The sequence below is a fragment of the Giraffa tippelskirchi genome, chromosome 8 (genome assembly GCF_054371585.1).
Source record: "Giraffa tippelskirchi isolate mGirTip1 chromosome 8, T2T-mGirTip1v1.2.pri, whole genome shotgun sequence".
NCBI classification, from domain to species: Eukaryota; Metazoa; Chordata; class Mammalia; order Artiodactyla; family Giraffidae; genus Giraffa; species Giraffa tippelskirchi.
The window spans coordinates 78,052,852-78,075,859 of record NC_137282.1 but is presented as its reverse complement, the minus strand read 5'-3'; the positions used below and the strand labels follow the sequence as shown (position 1 = coordinate 78,075,859).

General features: G+C 46.7%; 3 protein-coding genes and 1 long non-coding RNA gene across 5 annotated transcripts in view; 2 read left to right on the top strand and 2 right to left on the bottom strand.

The window, feature by feature from the left end:
• Nucleotides 1-2,649: 2,649 nt before the first annotated feature.
• Nucleotides 2,650-23,008, bottom strand: part of LOC145518006 (sperm-associated antigen 11B-like) — a 40,683-nt gene continuing 20,324 nt past the window's right edge. For both annotated transcript variants that reach the window (XM_081521410.1, XM_081521409.1), the window contains exons 3-5: nucleotides 7,198-7,376; nucleotides 6,070-6,216; nucleotides 2,650-3,071 (exon numbers count right to left, since the gene is read on the bottom strand). In XM_081521410.1, the coding sequence (XP_081377536.1) occupies nucleotides 2,938-3,071; nucleotides 6,070-6,216; nucleotides 7,198-7,376 (460 nt within the window). In that variant the 3' untranslated portion in view covers nucleotides 2,650-2,937. The remainder of the gene's footprint in view (nucleotides 3,072-6,069; nucleotides 6,217-7,197; nucleotides 7,377-23,008) is intronic.
• On the bottom strand, nucleotides 8,425-18,346 carry LOC145518007 (beta-defensin 104A-like). Its single transcript, XM_081521411.1, has 2 exons — nucleotides 18,298-18,346; nucleotides 8,425-8,980 (listed from the first exon to the last, which is right to left on the bottom strand). The coding sequence occupies exons 1-2, from the start codon at nucleotides 18,344-18,346 to the stop codon at nucleotides 8,706-8,708; spliced, it is 324 nt and encodes a 107-aa protein (XP_081377537.1). The 3' UTR covers nucleotides 8,425-8,705.
• LOC145518009 (uncharacterized) lies at nucleotides 8,430-19,428 on the top strand. The gene is made up of 5 exons (XR_014062498.1): nucleotides 8,430-9,587; nucleotides 9,682-9,750; nucleotides 11,693-11,781; nucleotides 14,710-15,820; nucleotides 18,027-19,428. It is a non-coding gene; the product is annotated as an uncharacterized LOC145518009 (long non-coding RNA).
• On the top strand, nucleotides 19,558-21,590 carry LOC145518008 (beta-defensin 105-like). Its single transcript, XM_081521412.1, has 3 exons — nucleotides 19,558-19,627; nucleotides 19,965-20,006; nucleotides 21,179-21,590. The coding sequence occupies exons 1-3, from the start codon at nucleotides 19,558-19,560 to the stop codon at nucleotides 21,304-21,306; spliced, it is 240 nt and encodes a 79-aa protein (XP_081377538.1). The 3' UTR covers nucleotides 21,307-21,590.

Genomic DNA, 23,008 nt, shown 5'->3' with positions numbered 1-23,008 from the left:
ATTCAATATTTCTCATGATTCTACAGGTTGACCAGGTGCTTCTTCTGCTTTATGTGGTGTTCATTGGTAATAATCTTGCCAATGTTTCACTAGCACAAGACATGGTTTACCATCCTTCCAGACTTCAATAGTAATTTCCTAGACTTCCCTGGTGGTCCAGTGGTTAAGAATCTGCCTGCCAACACAGGGGACACAAGTTCGATCCCTGGTCCAGGAAGATCCCACAGACCGCAGGGCAACTAAGCCCAAGTGCCTGAACTACTGAAGCCTGTGTGCACCTAGAACCCATGTTCCACAATAAGAGAAGCCACTGCAGTGAGAAGCCCCTGCACTGCAACTGGAGAGTTGCAATGGCGAGTGGGTTGCCATTTCCTTCTCCAGGGGATCCTCCTGACCCAGGGATCGAACCCAGGTCTCCTACATTGTTGGTGAAGTCTTTACCTTCTGAGCCGCCAGGGAAGCCCATACCCTCTGGTGCACACAGACCTAACAGAGCCATTTCATCAGTCCCCTGCGGGATGCACCCCCTGCCCCTGGCTGCCAGGGTCAGTCCCATCCCTGCTGTCCTCATCAGTAACACTGATGTGACTCATCTGACCCCAGGAAACCTCTCTGGTCCATCAAGAAAAATGCTGTGTTAATGAACTCAATTTCTCTTTATTAACGTTAATGTCAGTGTGTTAGTTGCTCAGTCGTGTCTGACTCTCTTCATTAGGACAGACTAATTTTAATTTTTGTTTTTATTGCTAAGAGATTCCCTGGGTCCAGTAAGATCATCTCCTATGACCCAAGAGATAAGGGCAAACCAGCTCAGAGCAGGCCGAACCTGCAGGGCCATGGTGACCGTAGCATATGTGGACAGGAAGGAGAGATTAGGTGTGGCCATTATTAGTCATAGGAAGCCAAATGGGGATGTGATTGACAGAGCCTGGCCACCCTGGCCCCGCCCCGGCAGACCCTGGGCTTCCTGATGACAGGGAGGCTCTGGGAGGGGGTGGATGAATCAGTGGGATCAGAGCGATCAAAGCCTTCTGGGGGAAGGCTTCTCCGGGTGCAGTGGGCAGAGAGAACACAGTGTGTGGACAGTGGGCGAGGGGAGCAGACAACAGACAGTCAGGTGTGTTACAACTGGCTCTGCAATGACCCAGAGCAACCTGCTGCCTACAGGGTCTCTTCCCACCAGGAGTACAGCAGGTGTCTATAAAGCCTGGCCAGGCCAGGGGCCCTGCACTCAGTTGCTTCCCTGAAAAGACAGACAAGTTGACTAACAGCTGCTGGCTCAGAACTGACCCTGAGGAGCCAGGGGGCTCACTCCTTTGTCTCCAGGCAGAAATGCAAAATCCTCTCTGGATAACATGCTTTACTGTTTCATAATCTCAACGCCCAGGAAATCTTTCCTTATGTTAAATTTATGACTTTCTTGAGGCCATTTAAGTCCACTATAGAATGTCTCTGCCTAGGGTCGAAGTAGTCTTTGTTTATACATACATACTTATTTATCCTTAGGCACATCAATTTTGTCGTTTCAAACGTAAAATTGAAGAGTACTTCAATAACTTGACAGAGTCATTTTTTAAGATAAAATCACTTAAAATCACCAATAATCTTAACACTGGAAATGAAAATAGTTTTGTTTGCTTTTGGATATATTTTTCACAATTAATTTTACATCAAATACACAAAAACTGTATCCTGTTGGCATTATTATGGACAAATAATGCCATTTGTTCAGTTATTTCATCCTTTTCCATGGCTAACTTTGACTCTTATTTCTTGTCTCCTCTCTCTTGGAATCCATTAAGTCCCTCCAGGTCCCAGTTGGATATGGTGGACGCTGCAGGCTTCAAATCCAATGTTCCCTAGACCCGTCTAGTCAGCCCCTTGCTCCTCCTACTCCACTCGGTCCTGATGTTGCCTGATCCTCAGGACTTTTTCCCTTCCTTCCTTCTCCTCTGTCACCAAAGGTGTAACCCCTGCAGAAACCCCTTAATTGTTCCCTCTTCAGAGCACTGTCTCCACTACAGTCATTGACCTCGGCCTCCACTGTCAGGAGCATCTCTTCCTTTCCGGCCTCTGGTCTCCCACATTTCCTGTCCAGGCCCAATTCTTTTGTTGGAATGAACACTCCAATGCTCAAGTGTGATCATGTTCACACCCCTGGAGCGCCCGGGAACCTTCTCTTGTTTAGCTGTCCCAAGTCTTTAGTATAATGTTTGCTCTTCCTTTGACAATGTCACACACTTTTCCTGCACCCTCCTCATGTGATACTTGTAATCAGTCCCCCTCTTCTACAGTTATGCTGAGCTTTTCCACATTTTCTTAGCAAATCATTCTTTCAAGATTCCATGACTTCCTACCAACTGCACCCTTTGCCTGAGAATCTCTGCTTCTCTTTCGCTTAACAAACTCCTAATCATACTCCAAAATCCTGCTCAAATTTTCTCAGGAATCCTTTCTTAATTCTGTTTGTATTTATCTTCCCCACATGCTGGATACATGCACATTTTAGAATATGTAGCATCCTATTGTTTTGTATTTATTGAGCTATCTTTCTCCCCACAAATTCCCATTTCCAATTCATTACATTTCCCAGTGCCTAGGAACCAAAGGAGGTACTCAAAAATATGTTTAAAATAAAAGAACAAATGATTTGAATGTTTTCCTGGGAGAGTTTATTACATCCACATCTACCAGTAAAAACTGTGTTGATTTGGAAAATATTGTGTATCTAAAGCTAACCATTTTCCCTAAGATCACGTCAAAAGATCAAGTGTGGCAGTTTTCATCTTTTCCTTTGCTGCAGCGAAAGTTTAGACTGGCGCCACCGACAAAGCCACAGTTCCTCTCTGCTCAGCCTTTCAGCTCTTGTCCAAAACACCTGCATTAGGATGGATGGCCCAGGAGGCAGCGGATGGTTTTGGCTTCCATGTCAACACCTCAGTTCAAAGGTAAGCAGCAGGCATCTTTTTTTTTAGAGCAATAGCCTAATTGGAATTCCATGTAATTACAAAATTTTTGACATTTGCCATCGGCTTTTATGCACCTGACAACTTTGTATCCCGAGTCTGTATCTGTATAAAGAAACAGTCAACGTTAGCATCTTAAGACCATCTCAAGAACCAAACACTAGTTATCTTAACCCAAAGGTGTACAGTGGAGGACAGCAAGGGATAGGAAATGGACTTCTTTTGTATACGATCTACCATCAAACTCAGATCCTTGATTCTGGCTTAAAAGTCACCTTAACTCTCCCTGAAAAATGAACTTTCAATTCAGAGGCAACTGGCAAGAGAAATGGTGAGGGATGCTTTAGGACACAAATGTTGTACTTTAAATAATCTAGAAGTTGTGCAGGGGGACAGAGAAGGACTTGCTGAGGCCAAGTGTGAAGTGCCATGGCCTCATGAAATGTGTCCCAAGTGCAGGGGCCCCTGAGGAAGGTGGGTGGAGCCACCCTGTGGGGGAGATGACACCCCTAGGCCCAGCAAGCAGGGGTGGCAGAGGGGAGAACTGCACAGAGTTAAAAAGATGTGTTTCCTCCCCACTGCTGTGAGAGAGTGCCTGGATCTGATACCTTAAACATGAGTCAAGTTACCGGAGTAACTGTATTGATATCTCACTCTGTACTTCAAGTACTGAAACTGGTAAACAAATTTTTCTCTTAAATAATATATTGTGGTGCAATGATGAAAGAAAAGGCTGGGAGACTTCCCTGGTGGTACAGTGGTTAAGAATCCGACTTGGCAATGCAGGGACATGGGTTCGATCCCTGGTCTGGGAACTAAGATCCCACCTGCCTCTGAGCAACTAAGCCTCCTGCCTGCTGTGACTGAGACCTGACCCAGCCAAAGAAATAAATAAATTTAAAAAAAAAGAAAAAGTTGATGAACACAATGAAAGCAGAGGTACAATATCAGAGACTTAGCAGTAAGTGGGGAAGGTTTCTGATGGACACCATGCCCAGAGTGCTCTGTTTATCAGAGGCACTGCCGCTGATGTGAGATTTGACCTTTGAGATTTGAAGAGGTGTTACCCTCTTCCTGTCCTAATTTCTGTCATCAATAAGCCTTACAATTATTTGATTAGATCAGTGAATCAATTGATCGGTCAAATTATCTTCTTATCACTTCATTTTCAGAACAATAGTCTTTTTTTTTTTTTTTTTAACCTATAAAAACCTGAATGTAGGGAATTCCCTGGTGGTCTAGCGGTTAGGATTTGGTATTTTCATTGCCAAGGCCCTGGGTTTGATCCCAGTTGGGGAATTAAGATCTTATAAGCCGTGCAACACAGCCAGCCCCCACCCCACAAAAAAATAGAAAGAAAGAAACCCTGATACTATCACCGTAATTGAAGTCATAAACATATTTATCATCTCCAAAGATTGTTTGCATCATGGCTTCGATGGCAGATGAGCCCAAAATCGTCTCAACGCTGCTGAGAAATGTCACGTTGAGGGTGCCCTGCGCCAAAGCTGCGCAGTAGTCATTGTTAGGGATCCCTTTCTTTGGGGGATCCAACACTCCCCTATGATGTTCACTCTGTGGCTTTGTCTAGTGTTCCGATCTACTCAAAATAATCCTGTCTTAGGGGGGCTACTGTATCCCTCCAAGTGCTCCAGTCTCAGGACGACATAGGTCGCTTGCTTTCAGGTTATTCTGGAGATGTGTGTACTGCCTGGTTGTCCTCTCCAGGTCCTTCCAGTGGGAGGCAGAAGCCATACACAGCTGTCACCCAACAGGGGAGCTCATTCTCACTGCACCCACACCCAGTCCAGACCCCTATTCAATCTGCATCTCTAGTCACCAAAATGAATTCTAAAACATTCAGAAAACTAGTGCTCTGAATGGAAACAAGACAAGATAATATTGCCGGCTCGGGAGGAAGACAGTTCTGAATCCACACGACTTTTCTGCTGCTTAGGTGGCTGTGATTTAAGAAAGCAACTCTTCAAGGAGCTGAGAGTTGCCTGACCTTCAAAAGGAGGTGATAGAGCCTATCTCCTAAGTGTGTGTGAGTTCTAGCAAAGCACCCAGCACATCTCAGGTGTTTATTATACACAAATCATTATCCTATTAATTAAAACGGGTGGGACATACTTTGGTCCTAGAAGCCTCTGGCCCTGGAATCTTCTAACCAATCAGTAGGAGCAACCAGAGGAAAGATGGCAGAGTATCTGGAGACCATTTGACTGGCCCAGCTGCTAACAACGCTGTCATCCCCACAGTCCACTTGTTCTTCTCAGTTTACTCATCTGCAAAGTGGGGACAGCAATAGGGCTTATCTCCTAAGCCTGTTGTGAAAATGAAATGAAATTATGGGAAGCAGTTGGAACAGACCCACATAAAGTGAGCAGAATATAAATATTATCATTATTGTTTGTGATAATGTCTTAGTCTTCTGGATTGCTTCCGTAACTTATAAGGCAAAATGATCCAGTGTTATGAATCTCCTGTACAATAAAGACAAGTTTATAACAATAAATAAGTCCACTGAGCATTTTTTTTCATGAAGCAAAACCAGTTCACCTGAGTATTGACTCAAGACATCATTACTGAGAACCTTTAACACGCTAAGTCCTGCTCTGCATGTTGGGCTTTACACAGTGAACGTGGCAGCTGATCTTGAATTCTCTGCTCAGGTTTACATTCTCCACTAGTTTGCACGTGACTTTGGAGACACAGGGAAAGCACACTGGGGACACAGAAGTCACGTGGTCCAGAACCTCCAGCAGGCAGATCACAGTCCGTGGACCACTCTGAGAGCATCACAGTCAGTCTCCAAGCCAGCTGTGTCACACTCTCTTTGCACTCTCTTTGCTTGATGTTCCCACGTTTCACAAGACCTTCGGGGGTCCTGCCCTGGGGGGCTGTCATACCCCTCCCTAACCTTCCCCACAGGCAGAGCAGACTAGGTCATGCACACATTGTCTCAGGACACCTGGAGAGTGTCCTGAGACCCTGACTCTCCAGCACCGCTCAGCCCACCCACCCTCACGGTCACCTCCCATCCATTCTTCCGCTGAAGGTCCTGCCCATGGATCGATCCATCCCAGGCTCTGTCACTTACCCGGGAAGGGGGGCGTGCGAGGCAAGAGGTAGCGCTTTACTTGGTGGTGAAGTGGGTGAGACCTGTTTGTTCCCCATCCCGGGGATTCTTCTTGCTTCCTCGGACCCTTGGGGTCCTGGTGGTTAGCATGTGTGACTCCGGAAAGTCCTGTTTCAGGGTAAACACACAGCAGAGAATGTTCACAGACTCGGGAGAGTGAGGGGCTTATACTCCAAGAGACGAGCAAAAAGTGGAAGTGAGAGGGGCGGGGGATCATCCATCAATGGACGGACGTGTCCCAGGCCTGCTGTCCAGCTTAGGTGACAACACGGCCCGTGCGCTTCCAAATTTGCTAGGTGGGAAGATCTCATGTTAAGTGTTGTAACCACAGGAAAACAATAGCACAGAGAGGGACACAGAAGCTCTGGGAGGCACAGAGGTGTCCGTCCCCTTGGCCATGGGGACAGGGCCACGGGTGTTTGCACACGTCCAAACTCATCACATTGTGCACAGTAAGTAGGTGCAGTGCCCTGTGTGAGGACCATACCTCAATAAAGCTGCAGAAACAGAAAGGGGAGGATGGATGGGGTGGGCTGGAAGAGGGGCACACGTGACCTGTGTGAGTGAGAGGCAGAGACAGAGATGAGCGATGTCTGAATGGGAAGTGGCCAAGCCTGAGTCCCCATGGAAGTCAAGCTGAGCAGCCGCCAGGCTGTCACCAAGGTAGTCGTGGAGACCCCCTGAATGTCAAGGTCCTTCCTGACACATACTGTCCTTCTCTGTACGGGAAGGAGGTGTTAAAAGGATGAGAAAGCACAGTCAGCCCTGGGAGCCTCTCTCCTGGGAAGCTGCACCCCCAGCACCTTCAGGGTGTCATTGACAGGACTCCCCTGGTGGTCCAGTGGTTAAGACTCTGCCTTCCAATGCAGGGGGTATGGGTTTGACCCCTGGTCTGGGAACTAAGATCCCACAAGCTTCGGGGGGCACCCCCCTAAAAAAACGAGTGTTCTTCACAACGTCAGGCAGAGACTCCAGCCAGGAGATGGGCTCCCAGAGTTGAGTTGCTCAAGGCCCAGGGGACTCCTACCCTGAAAATGACCATCGCAGAGAGACCCTGGCCCTCAGGCCCAGGTCCTGTTTTTGATTTACCTGGAAAGAGCAGAGCCGCAAGGAGAAGGGTGGATGGAGAGAGGAATTGCTTCATGTCACCAAGGGGGCTGCAGCTGGGAAGTCCAGGGCTGGCCGAGGTGGGTGGGTGGCAGGGAGGGCTTCCTTTATAGCTGGGCTGGAGGGTGCCAGCTGGGAGGGGCTGCAGCCGCAATAGCTTCCTACTCACAAAAGGACATGGGTAGATGCATTATTTTCCCACCGCTAGTGCAACAAACATTGAGCCATTTTTCTCAGGAAGTAAATTATATGCCTGACTGCCTTGGGTAGGTTTGGTGAATAAGATATGTCAGGGGAAGAGAGGAGGAGGAGGAAGAGGAGAGAGGCAAGATAAACGGCATTAACAGAAAATCACCGGTTCGTTAAAATGACATAAATAAAGCTGTCATGGTACTGCTATCTTGTCCTCAGAATGTATCTTCAAAAATGATGCAAGTTTTACAGTATATGGGCAACTTATTTCTGCACGTTTGCCTATAAAACAACTCTGACTGAAGCAGACCAGCGTCATTTGAACTCTGATTGGCTCTTAAACTGTGTTAAGGAGTTAGCACTGAATTTTCCAAGTATGGTAAGAGTACCTCTGGTCACATTAAAAAAAAAGTTATTTTCCCTGAGTTATATATTTCAAAGTATTTTCCGACGATGTGATAGAACATCGTGAGTGTTTTTGGAAACAGCCCAGGAAGGGGAGCTTATCGAGGAAGAAACAAGACTGAACCCGTGTTGACACCGGGTGACACTAACAGGAAGGGCCACTTTTCCTTTTGGGGAGAAAGGGCACAATCAACCTACCAGATAGTAGGTGGCATTGAGTACCTCTATTAGGAGAGACCAAATGACTCGTCGTTGTTCTCCTTTTAAGTGGCTGTTGACATTCGTTAGCAGATCACTGTTTCCCTGGGTGTTTGCAAAACAGTGACATTCTCTATCACCCCTCCTTCACTTATTAGCTGGACTACTCACTGAAGTACAGCTTGGGCAGGAAAGCCAGGTCCAGCGTTTTATCACACCTCTCACTTTTCAGGCTAAGCAGGCTGGGTGCGTCCACCTAGCCAGGGGCAGAGTCGCTCTCTGCTGCCATCTGCCGGATGGAACCCTCCACACACATCCACTGGGGTCAACCCTTCTCACAGAGCATCTCTGGTTTGTCTCCCTGGAGGTCTGTGTTCTGAATTGCAGTGTATGCCAGACAAATTGCACTCGGTATTGATTTATTCCATTTTAATTAACAAAAGAGACGTATAACAATTGAGCAGAACTGCTGATCAGAAAAGAAACCCAACGTTACAAGATCAATCGGTATGATTCAGGCAAAACAATAAAATGATGTTCACTTAGGCTTGTGGCGGACTGGACCTGTTTCTGGTTCATCTCTTTAAGGACTGAGACATTGCTGTAACCTGGTGCTGCCCTCCGCCAGGCAGAGGCCCCGTGCTCACTGCGTCTCCTGCCTCGGCTCTGCACTCATGAGCGCCCTCGGCCGGTCCTCACTCAACCAGACGACTGGTTCCGCCGGGGACAGTCCAGCGGGAAGGCCCGGAGAAGGGAGGCTCAGAGGTCTGGCTGGCGGCCATGTCTAGGAGCCAGGCTCCCCTCGGCTTTCTGTCCTTCAGAGGATTCAGGGAGGTGACATTCCACTTTTTCAAGCAGCACGGATAGGTGTTGGGGCATTTTCCAATTTTGAACTCTCGTCTCTTACAGTTCCTCCGGCAGCGAGCAGTCCCGTGGCCGCATATCCTGCCTGCGTCAAGGTCACTTCCCACTAAATAACAGAATAAGGCGGCGTGATTAACTGTACCCGAGGACCAAGAGGCAGGGCTCTGGCAGCAGCCGTGGCGCGGAGACCGAAGCTGACTGGACGATGCCGGGAAGCGGCGGTGGCACAAGATGGCGGCCTCCCCGGCGACCCCACCCCTCCACCTTCCTCGCTGATCGACCCCACCATCGGATTTGCTTCCAGCATGGCTTTATTTATTTAAGTTACTTGGTTCACGTCAAACTTCTTTTTTAAAATCCCTGCAAAAGTTTGTGATTAATTTTTTTTATTAAATCCAGCCAAGCCTGTTAGCTTGGCCCACAGAGCTGTGCTGCTCGGAGCCTCGGCCTTCTCTTCCGCCTCCAGCTGCTCCCCAGCGGCCCTCGCTCGCCCACAGCCAGAGCCCCCTGGACTCCTCCGGCTCCTGCACACCAGCCCCTGTCTGTCTCAGGGGCCCCCCACCTGCACCCTTCCCTCTGCCTGGAACACTTTTCTCCTCTTCCCACGAACAACCTCTCTGAACCTTCCGCTCTCCACCTCAGTGTCAATGGCAGGGAACTCTGCCCGGTCCTCTTCGTGTGGCTCAATGCCCCAGAACTATTGTCTTCCTGATGTAATATTTTTTTTTTTAATTCTTTCATAACCTGTATCCCAAATTGTAGTTTTTTGTTTGTTTGTTTGTTTTTTAAGTAATTTGGTCTTCTCAGTTGAATTCCAGGTACCCTGAGTGGGAGGAAGATATTGTGATCATGCTCAGGATTGCACACCCAGGACAGGTACACACATGTGCTTCATAGTGACCTGCTGGGCACATGCCTGGAGAGACTGGACTGGAGTGAGTAGAGGAGTATAGGATTGGGGAGAAGGAGGTGGGATCCTGATCCTGTGACCCTTGACCAGAGCAGAAGCGGGAGAGGCGGTTTCCTCACTCAGTGTGTGCTCTGAGGCTGAACAGCCAGCTCTCAACGTGACAAGCTGGTCGCATCTCACAGCGGAGCCAGGGGAGCCCTGGAAGCACAGGTGACGGTGGTGGGAAGGTGGATGGTGGACTGAAAGAGCCTCCCTCCAGAAGTTTGCTTGAACCGGCTCTATAGACAGGTGCTTCCTGCCCTCGGCAGGAACCAGAGGAAGGCATTTCACAGTCGACCGAGTGATACTAGGTCTTTCTTATATAACTGATCATCCTCCTATGTACCCACTTTCCTACTTCATGGGCATTTCAAGGGGCTGCAGGTATGGAAGAGCCAGAGTCACCGAGAGGAGGAGCAGTAGAGATGTGGACGGGTGGTCATGGCAGTCTGGACTCCACTCCCCCACTCTCCCCCAGCATTGCCCGCGTCCTGGGGCCTTTCTCAGGCTCAGGCTGTAGTGGTCACCCTGCCCCAGCCCTCAGTAGCCAAACGCAGGCAATGGTGACCAGCTCAACGTGAACATCCCCTGGTCCTGGAGGGACCCCAGACCCAGGTTTCTGTTGCAACCGGTTCTTCATCTTATGATCACAGGTCAAAGGGAAGATGGTTTTTGATAAATAAATTACCACCATACTTTGACAGGCCTAGAATATACTGATAGCAGGACTTCAAAGAGATGTCCGTGGGAAACAGCACAGAAAGAAAGAACAAGGAAGGAAGAGTTAAGCTAAACATGAATCCTCCAGGATAAAGAAATAACCCACGTGAATTACTGCAGGAACTCACTCTAGATGGGGACAAGGTTGGGTTCCCTTTGGAGCCTTGGAAATCCACCAAGTGGTTTGGAGAGGATCAGGGAGTTTGTCCAAGTCAAACAATCGGTGTCATCCCAGCACAGCTGGACTTGAGGCTCGGAGGAGCTGACTTGCCCTCACTGTGTTGTAGAGCATGTGGCTCGGCCTTTAGGAAGCAGGAGTGAGAGTCCCTGCTGAAGCTAACAGTTTGCCTCTGGGTACACAGATTACCACAGGGGTCAGGAGATTGCCGACATCTCAGTGTAACTTAGAAACTTCTTCAGCAGAGTCCAGAGGCACCTGCTATTTGTGTTATCCATACATTTCTGTTCTGCCTACCGAAATCACAGCATTTCTCTTCATCCTAACCCTCAGATTTGATATGAAAATTTTAGGAGTGTGAATGGGGTCCCTTTCTGTGCAGATCAAAGGTTTTCAGGAGCAGATGGTGGCCATTGATGGGAAGGGGAGAGGCATCTCTTTCCACAAAATCCCAAGTGAATAACTGCAACTGTCCTGCAATGCAGTCAGGACGGTTAGTGAATCCCCCAGTGACATCTAAGGTCCCTGCGTTTCTGAGTCATGAAGCTCACTGCCAGGAAGTGTACACCAGCCCATCCTTTCACTGCATATTACTCCTGGTCTCAATCAGGGCTGAGAGTAAAGACTGATGGAAGAAGGTTGCGGCCCCTGCAGGATGTTTATTCTTAGTCAAGCTTTTTCTTCACCCCCTGTCCTCTGCAGATCCCTGGGTTTCTAGCTGAGAGTCTCTTTTTACTTGGAGAACCTTGGGAGAGCAGAAGAAAAGGGGTTAACAGCAGGACAAGGATCCTCATGGTCCCTTGGTCGCTGCAGAGACAGAATTGAGTCTGCAGGCGTCACCACAGAGCAGGAGAGGAGCAGCTCTGTTTACAGCAGAGCGATGCTTTAAGACTGCCCACGCTTATCAAAAACAGCATTTATTGGGACTTCCTTGGTGGTCTAGTCATTAAAACTCTATGCTTTCAATGCAGGAGATGCAGGTTTGATCCCTGGTCCAGGAACTGAGATCTCACATGCAGTGGAACATGGCCAAAAGAATTTTAAAAAGCAGCATTTACTGGTGAGCACTCACGCAGCATGAAGGCAGGTGCTAGGAGACAGTGGCCTGGAGACAGTGCTCAGGATGGGAAGGGGGTGAATTACTGTACGGAAAAGACCCTCGATGAGGAGTTGTTTGTGCCTCCACTTGTTTCCCCATCTGAAACAAGAATTGGATCTAGATGATCTCTAAGATATTCTTTGATTCAGATGAAAGGACCTGCAGTTCTGTTTCAGTTCAACTGGCATTAAATTGCTCCAGGTAAATTGCAGCCTGGGGCTTCTTGTTGACATTATAGCAGAGGCAAATGGGGACGCAGTCTGTCATTCCCAGGCCCGCTCTGCAACAAACATACAGAGATCGATAAGCACATAATGTGAAAGAGAAGGATGGTGTGAAGGCGGGAGAGAGCTCAGCATATTTCGGGGACAGAAAACCTGTGGGATGAGGACAACGGGCACCTCCAAGGAGCAGGTGAAAGGGATCAGGAGAGAAAGACGCTGACGCAGCATGTGCCTGCGGAGGCTAAAGGCGGGGGGTGGGCAGGTCTGGGCAGGGAGAGTCTGGGACCCTGTTTTGGGCCTCACCTCCGTGGAGGCGAGGTGGAGGCGAGTAGGAAGAGCCTGCAACTGCAGCGCAGCAGACAAAATGGAGCGTCCACGGGTGTAATCGATGGGCTCTGCCTGACCATCAACAGCTTGCATGCATGCATGCATGCTAAGTCACTTCAGTCGCGTCTGACTCTGTGCGACCCCATGGACAGCAGCTCACCAGGCTCCTCTGTCCACGGGATTCTCTAGGCAAGAATACTGGAGCGGGTTGCCATTTCCTTCTCCAGTCAATAGCTTAGGCCTAGTGATCGTTGATGATGAGCCTCAGGGAAAAGACAGCCTAAATTCAAGGTCTGACTGGGAGAGTCTGATAAGCAGAAGTGGAAAGTCCTGAATGCCCCAGGTCAAGATCCAGCCCCCTCCTGCTGGGTTTTAACTCCAGGAAATCCACCAAGTCATCCCAGTGGAAAAACCAAAAACAAACCCCCACTGACTCTGGCAGGAAGAAAGGAAGAGTAATTGTGTGAAATAGGTCCAGAGAATTCTCTACAAGCGCTCACTCCCCGGGGAGAGCATCACTAGAGCCATGACCCATCCTGGAGAAGGGGCTTGCCCCCCAACCTTGTCCCACCAGCCTTCCTGCCTCACTTCAGTTGGGGGGGAGGGGGGAGATAGGCTGAGAAATACTTGTGAAGGTGGCCCTGCAGAGACACAGGGCAGGAGAGGACTGGGCTTTAATTGTAAGATTATAAACTGCTTTCCTTCCCCATATCCACGGGGCTCCAGTGTAGGAACAACAGATCACAGATGCAACAGCTGCATATACAAACTATTTAAAAAGGACTTGTTTGAGTGGAGTGAGTCAGACAGGGAAGTAGAAACATCATATGACATCCCTTATATGCAGAATCTAAAAAGACATGATACAAATGAACTTATGTACAAAAGAGAAACAGACTCACGGAGAATGAACTTATGGTTGCCAGGGAAAGTTTGCGATGGACATGCACAGACTGCTGCATTTAAAACGGATAAGAAAAAAGGACCTGCATAGAACAGGGAATGCTGCTCAACGTCATGTGGCAGCTTGGATGGGAGGGGAGATGGAAAAGAATGGATACATGTATGGGCTTCCCAGGTGGCTCAGTGGTAAAGAATCTGCCTATCAATGCAGGAGATGTGGGTTCAATTCCTGGGTTAGGAAGATCCCTTGGAGGAGGACATGGCAACTCATTCCAGTATTCTTGCCTGGAATATTCCATGGACAGAGGAGCCTGGAGGGCTACAGTCCACGGGGTCGCAAAGAGGTTTGGCTGAATCCCTTCGCTGTTCACTTGAAACTATCACAGCGTTGTTAATCAGCTATGAGTGCTAAGTTGCTTCAGTCGTGTCTGACTCTTTGCCACCCTATGGACCATAGCCAGTCAGGCTCCTCTGTCCATGGGATTCTCCAGGCAAGAATACCAGAGTGGGTTGCCATGCCCTCCTCCAGGGGATCTTCCTGACCCAGGGATCCAACCCAGGCCTCCTACATTGCAGGCGGATTCTTTACCACTGAGCCACCAGGGAAGCTCTTTTACTGGAGTGGGTTGCCATGCCCTCCTCCAATCAGCTATATTGCAGTACAAAATAAAAAGTTAAATAAAACATAAATAAAAAGGAGTTGTTTCCAGGGAACCAAAAAATACCAGGGAAGACAAAAACAAGGATGTCAGAGGAAGCTGAAGCTTCTGACACCTACAGCTGCAATAAAGGGTAAACTCAGCCCAACTCCCAGTCAGATTAACATAAAACCTGACGCAAGTTCTCACAGTCTGAGATAACTGTCCTAGGGTACAACTGCTACATCCTTTGGGCACTGGAAGTGTTAAGTTTTTAAAGAGGATACCAAACTCTTTCCAGAATGCCTGCACCATTCCACATTTCTATCAACAACATAAGAGTGATCTAGCTTGTCCACATTCTAGCCAGGATTGTCTAGAAATAGTGGTCACCAATTATTTATTTTTATTTTTGCCACTCTGGTAAGAGTATATTGATGGTTCATTGTGATTTTAATTTACAACTCTCTAAATGTTAATGATATTTAACATCTGTCAGTAAAGTATCTGTCACATGTTTACTTTCTAATTGGGTTGCTTTTTGTTTGTTTTTACTAATGAGTTTTGAGAGTCCTTGATATATTCTTGATATTAGTTACTTGTTTGGATATATGGTTTTCAGACACTTATCCCCAATCCATGGTTCATCTTTTCAAACTCTTAACAGGATATTTTGCAGAGCAAATTTTGTGAGGTCGCACGTATTTTCTTTTTATGGATCTTGGTTTGTTAGCAAGTCTAAGAACTTTTTGTGTAGCCCTACCTGCTGAAGATGTTCCTGTGTTATTTGTTTACAGTCATCTGTGACTCCACAATTGTCTCAAAACAGAAGGATGTCATTAAAAGGGACATTGATTCCAATAGGATTAAGCACATTGGCCTTGAGGAATTAAAAGGGAGGTAAGGCAAGATTTCTGACCCAGCAGGGAACCCAGGTTGGATCTTAAGCCCAGGGAGCATGACAGGGAGTCCTTACCTGTCCTGAGTCCTTGGCTTTCATATTACCTCATTCAGGTAAGGACTGAACGAGGTAACATGAGAGTCTAGAGTCCAAAGGTGATCTGGCGGTTAGCCAGTTCCTAGGAAAATAGTAGAAAGGCAACGTGGAACCAGAATCCTGGTCACTGGAGCTACTAGCAATTATAGAGATATTGACAATCTCTGTGTCCATCAGCATCTGATTCCAGACTTATAGATAAGGAACAAGTCCATAGGAACGGTCTCCAATTACAATTAAAGGCAAGGAGTCAAGATGATAAATTTAGACAGTTGTGTAACACAGGATAGTCCTTGATAAATTGATTGTCTATTCATATATCATTAATATAATTATCCATGTAGATATGTGTTCATTTCTCTAACTACCCATCATCTATCTGTCATCTGTCTATCTCAGGAGGTTGGTAGAGGTTGACGACGGCCTGAGAGAGAACTAGAGGTTTGTTAATTACAATAACTTCTAGTCCCCTTTTAAAAAGAAATATCAGGACAAGCCCCTTATCAAAAAGCTACAGAAAATTAAGCCAAGAGTCGGGGACCATCAAGGTTAGCCACTCATATTCCCCTTCTAAGTGAAGCACTTGACAAAGGGATCAAAGACAGTCATTTATTTTTATTAAAGTGTCTTCTTACTGGAGGCCAGATTAAAAGCAAGATGGAGCTGGGTCATCCGTATTGTTCTGGGTGGGATCTTAACTGCCTTCCTTATTTATCCCACATGGTTGGAGTGCCACACAGCATTTCAGAGACTTCTGGCAGAGACCTAGAAGTTCTTCATTTATCTGACAAGAGTCCACGCATTTCCCTTTAAGCCTGTAGCACTTCTCGTCAAAAAATCCACTCCTGGCTACACAAGGAGGGAAAGAGCCACCTGGATTAATTCTTCTCTCACAGATGCCTAGTTACCAGGTACAGTCATTTAATTAACCAGTGAGTGTTTCTTTATGAGTTGTTACAGTGCCTCATCTCAGTAAGTGAGATGACAGTAGAGGAGTGTTTCCCATTTGACTTTCCTGTTGTTTTGTCACACAGGATGAAAGGCCAGGAAGGACAGGTCTGTCTTCCAGCATGTCAGATTAGGTTGGGTTGGGAGGGGGGGAAGCTTTGGGAAATAGAAGCTAATGTTCTTTTATCAAAATCTGTTGGGACATCATCAACTTGTCCTTATAAACACCTGTGTTGGTAAGCTTCCCCAACACACTCGCCAAGTGCTATCTGGTGAAGGTGGAACAAGACCTGAGGCTGGGGAGATGTCCCAGGATTGGAGTGAAAAGGAGTAAATGCATAGAAAGCACAACGTTTACTGTAGTGGATAGAAGTTGGGCGACTGCTTTAAGAGGCTCAGTCTCATTTTCTCCCCACGTTCCATCAAAAGTGTTCAACACCAGGAAGGTGGACTGTGCTGGGAGTGGTTCTCCTAGACTTTCCTTCTGCTGCTCTGCACTGGAGGCCAGTTCTGGCCTTAGTACTCAGTACAAAGCAATCATTGGAGTAGCCAGTCTCAACTTAAAGACAGACAGTGCATCTTTTCTTTTTTTTAACATTTTGTTTTGCTTATTTTTTATTTTTTTGGCCATGCCATCCCATGCAAAATCTTAGTTCCCCAACCAGGGATCAAACCCATGACCTTGCAGTGGAAGCACAAAGTCTTAACCACTGGCCTGCCAGGGAATTCCCCAGGCAGTGCATCTTAGCAGTATCAACATTTTAGAGTTGCACAATTTAGGTGTATGTAATGAAAGTGTCAGGTGTACACAAATTGCAATTCATGTCAATTTATAAAGGCACCTAATTCACATACCTGTAAAATTAAAACCAGATGGATTAGTGTCAGCATGTGTGCTAATCATATGAGCATCAGCATGTAAGTTTATAAGTTTAAATACCCCAGTATTTCAAAGCTCAGTGAACGCTGGCTCCCACCCCAGGAAACTACACTCCCTCTGCCGTCCTCACAGTAGAGGCAGGGGCGCTCAGGCCAGGGGCGCTGGACCTCACTCTGACAAGAGTCCTTGTTTTAGGTCCAGTTCACAGTGATGGCCCAGAAAGAGAAAGCCTCCGGAATGAGCACGCATCCTTGTGCCTACAGGGCTTCTTCTGGATCATCACAGACACCATCTAGAGGGTGACATAACCCTGTGCCTGCCTGTGTGTGCATGCATGGCTCATTGATAGGTCAGTTTCATTTAGTTATGTTAGACAACTTTATAGTATATCATCTTGTGTTCACTAAGCATGAGTGATCTAGAAAGGGTGCCTTGGTCAGTTTCCAACATGTCCACCAAAGCCAGTGGAAGGAACAGTTTAGGTGCTAGATCCCCACGTGAACTTGTCCCAGAATCCGCTCAAACAGGGTGACCGCAGAGCAGACCAGAGACATGCACAGCTGCCATGGGACTTCTGAGCATCATGTCAGGGGTATCACTGGTATTTGGCACAAACTCAGACTCACTGTCGGTTCTAGAAAGCCCTTCGTTCAGCTCTCTGGGATGTGGGACGAGCCTAGCCTTGGACTATAATTTTGGGTGGGATCCAAATGGAGCCCTTGGAGGTCCTGGGGTTGATGCCAGGGGTTCTGATTGGGAAAGGACCTTTCCCCTCACTGGGGCGAGACAGACCCAGCTTCACATCCTGGCTTCCCTCCTGCTTCTCTGCGGGACTTTAAGGAGCTGTTCAGCCTGTTTAAAGTTTAACTTCTACAGCTGTGAAATACATGTAACATGTATTCATGTATTGAATTATGTAACATGTAAAATGTATTTGGCTTGGCCTTCCAAGCCAAAGAGGGTTGCTCTGAATATCACTAAATTAGAGGTAAGACAGAGTCTCCCTTAAAGGCTCCGGCACTGGAGACAGAAATGCATTTCATTACATGATGGCTTTGTCTCAGCATCCAGCACTACAGCCTGTGATTAAGGAACAGCAGTTTAAGCTTTCCTGTTTTAAGTGATAACACCATGACCAGTGTGATACACAGCGTCTCCAAGCCCCACCCCCTTTTCTCATCCATTTGTTCCTTCCTCTATCTCTCTTCCCTCCCGGTCTTAATCTCTATCACAACTATTTTTTAAGAGATCCATCGACGGCTAACCTTGCTTTTAATTTTTTTTCCAAGTTTGTGAGCATAAGACTGGGGACCAAAAGGTATCTTTTCCGGCATATCGTGATGTCTTCAAACCTGTGACAGCCCATCCTAGACAACAACAAATGCAAAGGATTTGCAGCAGAGGCATTAGAGGAAAGGAGCCTCTGGTCCCCTCTGCAGGGCTCCTGGGCCGAGGGGGTCACAGCATTCTAGAGCTGACTGTGCCCGCTGCTCACTGAGACAGATCCTCTCTCCAGGCCTCCACCTCCGATAACCTTCCCTGCCAAAGTGCTCGTTTTACCTGGGGCCAGAAAGAAGAAGACAGCAAAGAGAAAGAGGGACGTCCTCATGACTTGCAGGTCTCGAGAGATCAGCACAGTGACCAGGAGGAAGGAGCAGCCAGCACCCACATTTATAAATTTCTCCAGCCCGACAACCTCTTGATCGGTGAGGCGTGGCAGAAGCAAAGATGTGCCTGTGCTCCTCTCAAGGTGGCCCATGGACACTTGGGTGGAGAGAAAGACCTGAACTGTCCACTTTAGCCCTCCCCCTTGGGAGAGAGGGAGCGCGATGCCTCTCTTTAGGAAAATGTGGAATTAGGGGGATATGCATCCATCCGCATCGCCCCACTGCTATGATGACTGCTAATGTCAAGATACCTTAGAAGTATTTGTTGAAACAACCATAAACCTCCCCCAGAGAGGGGATATATGTATACATATGACTGATTCACTTTGCTGCACCGCAGAAACTAACACAACATTGTAAAGCAACTATACTCCCATAAGAATTAATGAAATCAACAACAACAAGCCAACCACAAACCCCTCAAAAGCTATGTTATGGGAAGGTGGTTTTCATACGTGATCTGGATAAGCTCACCAGTTCACTTCCTCGTGTTCTGCCGACATCAATAAGTGACTGAACATATAAAGACATTCGAGAAAGCAGACACATTTCTGAGCAGAAGAATTTGAATCGGTACTTGTAGATACTCCCGATCCAGGAGCTAGAGCTTAATTACTTCCGTTTAAAGGAAAGTGAGTTGCTTCCAAAGAACAGACTGTGGAAGGAGAACAATCACGTAAGACTGGGGGAGCCTGGCAGGCACAGCCCATCAAGTGGTCAAGGTCAGTCTCAGGCGGGGTCCGTCACATTGGCATTACGTAACCCTGATGTGATGAACGGGTTGGGAAGGACACACCACCCCATGCTCTCCTTCTCCAAACCCCCAACCCAGTCCCCATCGGGAGAAAACATCAGAGAAACTGGAATCCTGCCGTTTCCCATGTAGCCATGTCCTACTGTGACTTTCTCTGTTTTGACAAGTGAACCACGGTCCTTTCTACCAGCCCAATAGGCATTCCCCCAACACAAGACCTGTGGAGGCCAAGGGCATCACCCCGGTCCTTGATCCTGGGAAACGGAGCATGTAAGTGTGCTTTCTTTATGGATTCACTTCACTGACCAAGAGCACATCGCATTACTTTCAAATATAAGGGAGGCTCTCATCCTCTCAAAGGAATCCCAAATCTCCCTTCTGAAGAGTCTTCCCGCAGAGATGGCACTGAGCAGGAAGATGTTTTATTTTGTCTTGGCCTTTTTCTTGCTGTTGGCTCAATTTCCGTCAGGTAAAGGAGAGTAGATGGGATTGTGATGGGGCAGATCATAAAGCTTGATGACCCTTCTATGTAGCACCCCGAAGAGGAGAGACAGTCAGCTCCCCCACTGCACATCTCATGGCAATTCCTGAACCGGCAGTAGCATTTTCTAAAAGCAAACTATGATTCCTTAAAAAAAAAAGGAAACGTATTGGATACCAGGAGTTCCAGCCTTCAAAAATAGAGTAAAGATTCAACCTCTGCGAGCTGGGAAAACTCTCACACAACACTGTCGTGTGAGAGTTTTCCCAGTGTTATTTCCCTGCCTTGGTTTTCATATTCAAAATGTGCTTTGTTTTGAATTTAGGGTGCCGAGCAGGACTCCAGTACTCCCAGCTACTTTCAACAGGTAAGATAAATCCCTTTTTTACTTTTAGGAACTTTGGCCCTGTCAGGTATCTCGAACTTCCAGGGACAAGGAAGCTGGAAATAGAACTGCCTGATATCCCAGACCAACTGATATCCAGACCAACTTCAACTGTTCTTCCTCTTGTTCCAAGCATCATATCTGGTTTTTTCCATTTCACAGAGAAACCTCTTTGTTACTGGTTTGTCATCTCGGTCATGGAGCTTTGGATTTCATGGCTGTTCTCAGGAGATCATGGTACTAACTAAACCAAGGTCACAGGACCAAGCTTGTACCAGCCAATTAACACTGCTCTGAGAACACACCTACCCAACTCTTAACAGCCTCTGCTCCTAAATCCAGTAAACTGTGTCCCGAATGTATACCAGTGGTCTAAGAAGGGAGTCAGGGTGGTTCAGTGAAAATCCATCATGACTGCAGATGACCTGTTCATAATGAATACCCCAGTGATCTTTTTTGTAAACTCACCCAGTAGAGGAAAAAAGCATATTATAAACAGAACTGAAAGAAATATTCCTGAGTAATTCTAAACAACATGTAAAAGTGTTCAGACAGAATTTCAGAGTGGGAGAGCGACTAAGGTTGCCTCTATCACTGAGTGCTTACTAGGTACCAGGCAAACTCTTAACAACTTTATGTGCATTATGTCATTTGATCTTCAAAACATCCCTTTGAGGCAGATACTATCATAACCACCACTTTTACAGAAGACGAGACTAAGCAGTTTCGTGAGGACACATGGCAATTACCTGGGCTAAACAAAACTGAACCTAAGTCTTGAAACTCTACCCTCAAAGCTCTTTCAAAACCACAAGCTCTCTCTCCCATTTTCATTTTGTAACTTTTGGAGCAGCATCAGGTATGTATTTTTGTGTAGTTCTGTACCATACATGACACTGTCCATCTGTGTTTATACTTTTGACCCATGCAGTTGTTAAACACATGGAGACAGGGACTGCATCTTCCTCTTGCTTAAACATCAAACTCCCCAACTCTCTTCTGAAAAAAGTGGAGGTCTTTGGAGAAGTCCAGGCTGTTTCTTGCAAACACTCTTTATAGTCATAAACACAAACCCTCCCTTCTTCTCTGGCCTGGGGCCTTCCCCCGTTCCTAGAGAGCCTGTAGGAGGCCAAGTCAGCAGCTCTCTCTTGCAGGTGACATGTCTCCCTGTGAGTCGTGCTGGCTTGGTCGGGGCAAATGCAGGAAGATGTGCACTGAGGACGAGAAGATTGTCGGAAACTGCAAAGTGAACTTTTTCTGTTGCCGGCGGAGGGTCCTGTAAGCCACACCAGCTCTCTTCTGAAATGGGACTGGATGTTCCAGGAAGGTGGAGACGAGTTATGTAGCCTAACCTAGTCACACAATGAGTGTGAATTCAGGATCATTCTCATTTCCTTCTCCCTTTGTTTTGTTCCTTTGCTTCTTTTTGAAGATAATCTCTAAAAAGGTTGCCAGGGAAAGAGAAGGCAGGAAAGGGGGAAGTAAAGGGTGTGCAGACCACCACCATGTTCTGTGTATTCATCCTTATGGACTAACTCTAACACAAAATAAATGGACATGGCACCCATATCACTGGTAATGGAGTTATAATTCTGTAACAAATTACTTTTTTCCACATCATTTCTTTTTGTACCAATGTATTGTCACTCACTTACTCTAATACTTATGGTGTATTTTTATTGACTATCTTTGACATAAAACTATGTAAATTTAAGACATACATACTAATTTGATAAATTTCTATATTATGATTCTGTTGTAGTGATGTTGAGCACCTCTATCACAGGATATACTTATCCTTTCTTTGTACTGTTCAGATAATTAAGTTTTAGTCTCTCAGCAAAATTGTCATCTGTATTCATAATACTGTGCATTAGATCTCTATGGCTTATTTACTACCTGTTGCAGGTTGGTGCCCTTAAACAACATTGACTTCAGCCCTCCACCTCCCATCTCCTGATAACTACCATTTTACTCTGTGTTTTACAAGTTTGGCTTTTTTAGAGTCCACATATAATAGGTGTCGTTCAGTACTTGTCTTTTTTTGATGATCTCACTTAGCATAATGTGTTCAAGGTCCATCTACATGACATTAAAACGGCCAACAGGTACTTGAAAAGATGATTAACATCACTACTCCTCAGGGAAATGCAACTCAGAACCACACCTCACACCACTCAGCATGGCTATAATCAAGAAGACACAAGACAACAGGTGTTAGAGAGTGTCTGATGTGTATTTTTTAAAAACATCTCACATCTGCTCAGTTAAGGTCCAGGACACCAACTTGATGTTTCTCTTCTCTTGCAATCCCATGGACTGTAGCCTGCTAGGCTCCTCTGTCCATGGAATTCTCCAGGCAAGAATACTGGAGTGGGTTGCCATGCCCTCCTCCAGGGGATCGTCCCAACCCAGGAATCGAACCCAGGTCTCTAGTATTGCAGGCAGATTCTTTCCCTTCTGAGGCACCAAGGAAGCCCTTTCTCTTCCTGCCAATGGATGAAATGCTACAGAATAATTTAAAATGTTCAACATGGGATATGCATAAATGGTTGACTCTATCTTTGTCTTATGAAAAAATCTTCAGTTCACAAAATAAAGGTCAAAATGATTGGCCCTACTCAAACTTGCCCACTCAGTTTTAATATGTGAATATGTTGCTCCACATTTGAGAGGACCATGGCCTCATTGGTCTTTCTGTGTTCAGATCCACGCCTGTCTTTTTCATACTTTGCTCTGTATAACTGGCATATTGTCTGCAGAGTACATTCTCTAAGCTTTCTGGTTTTTCTGGCTGGTACCAGTCAATTGCAAGTGCTTGGCAGATGAACGGTGGATAAGAGAACAGGAGAACTCAGGGTTTCCCTCCCTCGCTATCTCGCTTGGCTTCAGCTTCTGCATCCTTGCCTCCCTCACCAGAAGTCCTACTTCAGGCCCAGCCCTCACCGTCTAGTCCTTGCTCCTGGGCTCAGGCCAGAGCCTCT

Coding starts and splice junctions, on each gene's coding strand:
- LOC145518007 (XM_081521411.1), bottom strand. CDS start 18,346: ATGAGGACGTCCCTCTTTCTCTTTGCTGTCTTCTTCTTTCTGGCCCCA. Junction 8,981..18,297: donor CTTCTTCTTTCTGGCCCCAG/GTAAAACGAGCA, acceptor TCTGTTATTTAG/TGGGAAGTGACCTTGACGCA.
- LOC145518008 (XM_081521412.1), top strand. CDS start 19,558: ATGGCACTGAGCAGGAAGATGTTTTATTTTGTCTTGGCCTTTTTCTTG. Junction 19,628..19,964: donor GTTGGCTCAATTTCCGTCAG/GTAAAGGAGAGT, acceptor TTTTGAATTTAG/GGTGCCGAGCAGGACTCCAG. Junction 20,007..21,178: donor CTCCCAGCTACTTTCAACAG/GTAAGATAAATC, acceptor TCTCTCTTGCAG/GTGACATGTCTCCCTGTGAG.